Source organism: Sapajus apella, unplaced genomic scaffold (genome assembly GCF_009761245.1).
Source record: "Sapajus apella isolate SASKATOON/1434 unplaced genomic scaffold, GSC_monkey_1.0 scaffold2, whole genome shotgun sequence".
In the NCBI taxonomy this organism is placed as follows: Eukaryota; Metazoa; Chordata; class Mammalia; order Primates; family Cebidae; genus Sapajus; species Sapajus apella.
Genome location: NW_022436942.1, coordinates 55,039,115 through 55,046,827, shown reverse-complemented (window position 1 = coordinate 55,046,827; position 7,713 = coordinate 55,039,115). Strand labels below are relative to the sequence as shown.

The window sequence follows — 7,713 nt, the reverse complement described above, 5'->3', positions numbered from 1 at the left end:
AAAAAAAAAAAAAAAAAAAAAAGAGAGAGAGAGACTATTGAGAGAAATGTAATCCCAGTGCTTTGGAAGGCTGATGCAGAATGGCTTGAAGCCAGGAGTTCAAGGCTCAAAGCTTCAGTGATCACACCACTGCACTGCACTCTGGGTGAGAGAGTGAGACCCTGTCTCAGACAAAAACAAAAAAGAAACAAAAAAGACTATGTGGGGTTGTGATCTTAAAAGGAGTAAAGCCAGGAAATCATGCTCATTTCCACCACTCAAACAAGGCCTGACCACAGGGCTCAACCATTGGGCCTAACATGGAACTGCTGCTCCTTCCCTGTCCCTACCCAGATGTGTAAGTGACGGCAGCGGGTGACACAGGGAACATGGAATCTCTGGAGGAGGATCAGATACAAAAGCTTAATAATCACTGGACTGAAAAATCTCATCAAAGCTGGCCTCATCTCTGGCAGCAAATGTAAAGTCTAATTTCAATCAAAATGTCAAAACATGACTTGGGAGTGGGTGAGAAAGGAAAAGCCTAGAAAATAGAATTTCAGTTGCCACGGATGAGGGAAAATCCAATATGGTTCCTTGAAGTTATTTGATCCTGGCTTACGCACATCAAACACACTGTCATTAGTATTTTCCTTTTAAAAAAATCTATTGTCCAGAGAACAATGCAGTAAGTTGCAACTTTAGAGAAAAGCAAGTATTACATTTTTTAGCTAAGATTCATTTCTTTAGACATACAAATAATGTGTGTATATATATATATATGTGTGTGTGTGTGTGTGTGTGTGTGTGTATGTGTGTATGCGTGCATGTGTGAGTGCATGTGTGTGTGTGTTCCTCAGTGCTCCTCACTCAAAAACAAGTAGGAGGAGAAGGTCACTTTGTAGAAACCCAAAGCCAAGTTGTTTGGGGAACGGGCCCATAAATGGGTGATGCTTAGAACCAATCTAACCTGCACTGGTTCTTTGACCCTTCTCTATTTATATATACTCATTAAAGGCAGCCCTGCTTTTTGGACACCCAATAGTGATTATTCCCACACCCTTTCCGAAATGAAAACCACATGCTTTATCCATCCCAGTTTATGAGGACAAACCTGTAAACAAATGTTAAAAAAAAACATCCTATCATGAAATGCGTATGCTTTAAATCACAAGGTAATCAAGCTACTGTCAAACTTAGCATTGAAGTAACTTTCTGAAAGACACAATGGAAAATAAAACGCATCAGCAAGTACCATTGAAGATAATCCAGCAAAGATGCTCCTGTGGCAGAGCCACCTGCATGATGAGCCTTAAGAAGGACAAGATATGCAGACACTGGACCACGGATTCTTTATTCTGCAGGTTTTCATCACTGTCGCAGACCAGCTGGTAGTTGCACATATTTTTGCCACTCAAAGCATGAAACTGAAACACATGGAAAAATAGAAATAGAAATAACTGGCCGGGCATGGTAGCTCACATCTAGAATCCCAGAACTTAGGGAGGCTGAGGCGGACGAATCACCTGAGGCCAAGACTTTGAGACAAGCCTGGGCAACATGGTGAAACCCTGTCTCTAGCAAAAATATAAAAATTAGATGGGCACAGTGGTGGACGCCTGTAATCCCAGCTACTCAAGAGGCTGAGGCAGGAGAATCGTTTGAACCCAGGAGGCGGAGGTTGCAGTGAGGCAAGATCGCACCATTGCACTCCAGCCTGGGTGACAAGAGTGAAACTCCATCTCAAAAAAAAAAGAAAGAAAAAGATAGAAATAATTTAGGAAAGCATTTCTCAAAATGTAAAAAACTAAACTGGAAACAATTATGGATAACTAATTTAATAGATTAGTATACAAAGAAACATGATAGGTTTCTTTAAAACATCCATTTACTTAATACTAGTTTTCCTTAGTCAAAAGAAATTTAAAAGCAAAAACAAAACAAAAAAATACAAAAATCCTATTAAAAAAATACAGAATTGAATCAACTGTTGTAAGCTCATCCAGTGGCATTTTAACTTATTTATTAATTCAGACATGATTTAACCATTTACACAATTCGCTCAATAAATGTTTCTTGAGCACCTCTATTAGCCACACTCTGCGAGGCAACAGGGACTCTAGGATAAGGAATAAACAGCCCCTGCTCTTGGAGGAGGGAAAAACAGTTCCTGGCTCATGCAGCACTGAAGCGACGGCTGTGGTCACTGAATTGTAAATCTTTTGTAAGGTTAGATGAGAAGGTTTAAAATAAAGTGAGGCCAAGGCAGGCAGATCACTTGACATCAGGAGTTCGAGACCAGTCTGGCCAATATGGAGAAACCCCATCTCTACTAAAAATACAAAAATTAGCTGGGCATGGTGGTATGCACCTATAATCCCAGCTACTCAGGAGGCTGAGGCAGGAGAATCACTTGAGCCCAGGAAGCAGAGGTTGCAATGGGCCAAGATTGCACCACTGCACTCTAGCTTGGGCAACAGAGTAAGACTGTCTCAAAATAAAAAAAAAAGTAAGGCCATTATAGGGGTGACTCATGCTCAGAAAAGTAGAGAGTACTCCATATATTCCAAGGAATTTGGACTTTAGCCAAAAGGCAAAGTCAATGGGTAGTGGAACAAAATGACAGATTTCTACTTCAGAAATTAATTGGCCAGGCACAGTGGCTCATGCCTGTAATCCCAGCACTTTAAGAGGCTCAGGCAGGTGGATCCTGAGGTCAGGAGTTTGAAACCAGCCTGACCAACCTGGTAAAATCCCATCTCTACTAAAAATACAAAAATTAGCTGGGAATGGTGGCATGCACCTGTAATCCCAGCTGCTCAGTAGGCTGAGGCAAGAGAATCACTTGAACCTGGGAGACAGAGGTTGCAGTGAGCCAAGATCTCGCCACTGCACTCCAGTCTGGGTGACACAGAGAGACTCTGTCTCAAAAAAAAAAAAAAAAAGAAAGAAAGAAAGAAAGAAAATTCTGGCAAAGTGTGAAAAGCAAAAAGCAGGAGGTAGGGGGTCAAGGCTACAAAGAGGGGAGTAGGAGAGACTTTTTCCCCCACTCGGGTGCCAACCTACATTGCCCAGTATTCTCATTTGTGTGCCTATGGCACAGCCAAATTGAAGTGTTCAATGGTCCCCCAAACAGGCCTTGAGATTTTCTGCTTATTAACCACATACTGTTCCCTAGGCTTTGAATAGTCCTCAGTTTGAAGTAACATAGATTTAGAGTCAAACTGATCAGAATTCAAACACCAACCCTGCTCATTGCTTTAAGTGGGCTAAGAATCTTCCATTTCCTAATCTGTAAAAGAGGCACCTCTTAGGCCTTTAATGAGGTTGCAAGATGGTAATTCATACAATGTATTTAGAAGGGTACTTAGCACATGGAAACTGCTCAACCAGTAAATCAATGGTAATAATAATTAACAAAATACTGTCATATTAGAAATAAAGTATAAAATTTTTTATCAGTAGATTTATGTTTAATCTCAAGAGCCACTTTTTTATACTATGTGATAAGCTTTATTCTTCTCTTCTGTAAAACAGGGATAATAGTATGTAACTTATAAAATTACTTTATCAAATTTACTTTCCAAAGCACTTTATAAACTAAAAGCACTCTACAAATATTAGTTATTAAATAACAATAACTATCTGCTACATGAATGAGTGACTGCAGTGACTTAGTCTCCAAAGCATCCTTACAAAGCTTAATAAGTTCACTTTCTTATCCAGCACTGAATGTATTTATTAAGCAACTTACAACACTTGGCTAGATGCTATGCTAAGCCAACAAAAGACATTTAGAAGTGGTCAACTAAAAGATATACTGCATAGCTAATCATAAATTATAGCTATTTTAGCTGCTCTTTCATCTTACTGTAAGTCCAGCAGTTTTATCTCTAAAGCCTTTTGGGAAAAAGGCAGCTTTGAATTGAGTTACATCTACTTTATTCTCATCAAAATTGGTACTGAACTGCTGAAGATATCTTCCATAGCATTGTAAAAGGGCCAGTTTGTATTCCTGAAATAAAAAGAGAACTTGATTAAAATTTCAAAATTTCATTTAGTTTATCATTATTAGGTAATCATATTATTCTTAATGGTATCAATGTTGATTATTACAATTATGCCATTACTACCAGCACCATTTTCCAAAAACACAGCAGTCATAGATACTGCACTAGACAATGTAAGTGCATTATTTCATCTAATTCTCCTCACCACAAGCCTATGTGAGATGAAACTCTCATGATCACAAGGATTAGAATACTTCCTATGACACTGTGTGTGGTAATACCTATGTATACTCAAAATCCAGGCTCCAAAATTCAACATCACCAGATGATGGTAACTCACATACCCAGAGAGGTGGAGGAGTAGTCTTGCTTCTCTGATACCTCATAGGCTTGAAAAAGAAAAGAAAGGGAGGGAGAGAGAGACAAAGGAAGGAGAAGGAAGGAAGGAAGGAAGGAAGGAAGAAAGGAAGGAAGGAAGGAAGGAAGGGGAAGGAAAAGGAGGGAAAGGGAAAGGGAAGGGAAAAGGGAAAGGAAAAGAAGGGAGGGAGGAGGAAAAGAAAGGAAGAGAAAAAGACAGGAAGGAAAGGAAGGGAGAAAGAAAGAAAACGAGAGAAAGAAAGAAAAAAGAAAGAGAGAAAGAGAAAGAAAGAGAGAAAAAGAAAAAGACAGACAGATGGGAGGGAGGGAAGGGAGAGGGAGGAAAGGGAGAGGGAGGGAGAGGGGAAGAAAGAGAAGAAGAAAGAGGGAACCAAAGAAGAGAAAATAAAAGAAAAAAAATGCAGAGTGAGGTGAGCTAGCTGCCTGTCTTTCAACTGTCAACAGACTCTGAAGTTGCATCAGGACAAATAAAAAGCATCTGAGCAGTGGGATTTTTATTCATTCAAATACATGCTTATGTTCCCATTACAGAATCAGATGCCCCATTTCTGTAACCCACTCAGTAACCTGGAGAGTTTCAGGGCAGGGAACAGGGGACGTGGGCAGTGCTTTCAAGATGTCACCTGTCCAGCTACTTAGCCCCTTGGGAGGCATCTACAGTCAGAGACAGAGTCTTGCTCTGTAGCCCAGGCTGGAGTGCAGTGGCAAGATCTTGGCTCACTGCAACCTCTGCCTCTCGGGTCCCAGTTCAAGCAGTTCTCCTGCCTTAGCCTCCAGAGTAGCTGGGATTACAGGCACATGCCACCATGCCTGGTTAATTTTTGTATTTTTAATAGAGACGGGGTTTCACCATCTTGGCCAGGCAGGTCTTGAATTCCTGACCTCATGATCCATCCGCTTCAGACTCCCAAAGTGCTGGAATTACAGGCGTGAGCTACTGCGCCTGGCCTGATTTGTTTTTTGCTCACTAATTAATCCTGAATCTTTTCTGCTCTAACTTGATTGATATAATAAATTCAAATTAAAACAAATATTCCACAAGATGATCTTTACTACAACTAAAATAAAAATAAAGCCTAGAAACCAAAGTAACAAGTTCATTTTCAGAATTATAAATACTTTTAAAAAGAAAAAAAAGGAGAGACAGGGTTTCGCCATGTTGCCCAGCTGGTCTCAAACTCCTGGGCTCAAGTGATCTGCCTTCCTTAGCCTCCCAAAGTTCTGGGATTACAGGCGTGAGCCACCATGCCCAGCCTGGCCAACATTCCCTTCAATGAAAAGTAGATAAAACTTTTTCTTTGTTCCTTTAATTAAATTTTAAAATATCCCATCTAGGCCTTTCTATCTAAAACATTCTGAAACCTTAGCTACTAGCCCTCTTTAACTTGCTTTATCAGCTTCTAACATACACCTCCCTCCTCCCCCCACCAATACCCACTCCATCCCCACAGATTTCTCAAACAACCCCAAACGGTGCTTTTTATTTGTATTACCAGCTTCTTATACTGAAAAGTATAAGGATGGAGAGGAGACTCTCTTCTAATTCTTGTCGAAACTCTTATTCCACTTACATGAATAAAGCTTACAAGTTGAATCTCACCTGGGTTTCTTTTCTGCAGCTTACCAAGCCCTGTATTCTCAAGTTTCTAAGACCCACATGGTCCATTTATGTGGAACTATGATTATTCTCTAGTTTTGGCAGAGGAAAATAGATCTTACTTAGTTCTTCATTATGAAAGTTCCACCACTCATATCCTCTATTTGGTAAATTTGTATCCCAGACCAAAAGGATTAAAGTCCAGAAAATAGAAAAGGGAAAAAATGAAGTTGAGAAACTGAAGATTAAGAAAACACGAAACGCTGCCCACGGCTGGCCTAAAATCCCATTGTCTGACATTCATATAACTTAGAATAATTTGGACCTATGCCAGAGCTTAAGGGGGAAACTCACATGATCATTAATGGAAAACCCAGCCATGCTGTGGTCTCATCAAACCAAGTCCACGAGTCCACAGCATTCCAAGACCCAGGCATTCAGACAGAACTAAAAGTAGGGCACAAACTCAGTCTGCAATACAATACTGAGCAAGAAACAGGGTATGTATGGAACAACTGTTATAATTATATACAGCAAAACATTAAGAAAGAGTTGAAAGACTTGAATAAACAGGGCACTGAAGCAGGCAAAAGAGCCGCAAGGCCAGAAGCCCTGAAGGGTGACCACTGGGCAAGGCCAGCCATGTGAAAAACAACAGGAAGTGATATCTGGGCTCCTTTGTGTAAGGTAGGAACATGATGATTCAGCATTTCCTGTTGTACGCCTACCACACCCTCTGTTAACCTGGCCTCCCTCCTGCCCATCCACAGCCTGCTGCCTGTCTGTCCAGGAATGTCTCACCTCTGGGAAATCTCAACTACAAAACTAAAAAGCAAACACTGTTTTTGGTTACTGTGCCTTAAACTTTTTATGTATTTATTTTTTTCTAAGGAAAAAATCAAAACATGTAAAATAGGAATGGTATCAGACTAAATACTGTAATAATAATAATAATTAGCCACATGAATTTCTTTTTGGTTCTCTTTCCTCCAGAGGCACTTACTTTCATTTGACAAAGGCTATCTCCAACCTTCAGAAGCTTTTCATTGTAATAGTCAGCTGGCAGCCTGGGGGCGTATTTAGTCCAGGTATTAAACAAAGAAGTAGCACTATAAAAAACATAAAAAAACATTGTCAAGTCTGCAGGAAACTTCAGTTAATTAACAAGCAATCTTTAAAACTTACTTTGTGCTAAGCCTTTCCAACGTGCCTTAGTTTTAATGTCCAATTAATAATAATAAATGTAATTACAGTTAAAATTATTGTTTCCTATGTGCCAATAACTGATTGTAGCCCTTTATATGCATTTTGATTTTTTTTTTACTATAAGTTCTGGATACATGTGCAGAACATGCAGGTTTGTTACATAGGTATACACGTGCCATGGTGGTTTGCTGCATCTATCAACCCATCATCTACATTAGGTATTTCTCCTAATGATATCCCTCCCCTAGCCCCCCACCCCCCAACAGGCCTCAGTGTGTGATGTTCCCCTTCCTGGGTCTATGTGTTCTCACTGTTCAGCCCCCACTTATGATTGAGAACATGTGGTATTTGGTTTTCTGTTCTTGTATCAGTTTGCTGAGAATAATGATTTCCAGCTTCATCCATGTACCTGCAAAAGACATGAACTCAACACTTTTATGGCTGCATAGTATTCCATGGTGTATATGTGCCACATGCATTATTTTTTTAGATCCTTTACTTCTTAGAACAGTTTTTTTTTTTTTTTTTTTTTTTTTTTTTTTT

General features: G+C 39.8%; 1 protein-coding gene across 2 annotated transcripts in view; it reads right to left on the bottom strand.

Annotated features, from left to right (window-relative positions):
• The window catches only part of CFAP54 (cilia and flagella associated protein 54), a 369,697-nt gene that overhangs the window by 353,610 nt on the left and 8,374 nt on the right, over positions 1 to 7,713 (bottom strand). For both annotated transcript variants that reach the window (XM_032298598.1, XM_032298601.1), the window contains exons 2-4: positions 6,968 to 7,073; positions 3,851 to 3,994; positions 1,235 to 1,406 (exon numbers count right to left, since the gene is read on the bottom strand). In XM_032298598.1, the coding sequence (XP_032154489.1) occupies positions 1,235 to 1,406; positions 3,851 to 3,994; positions 6,968 to 7,073 (422 nt within the window). The remainder of the gene's footprint in view (positions 1 to 1,234; positions 1,407 to 3,850; positions 3,995 to 6,967; positions 7,074 to 7,713) is intronic.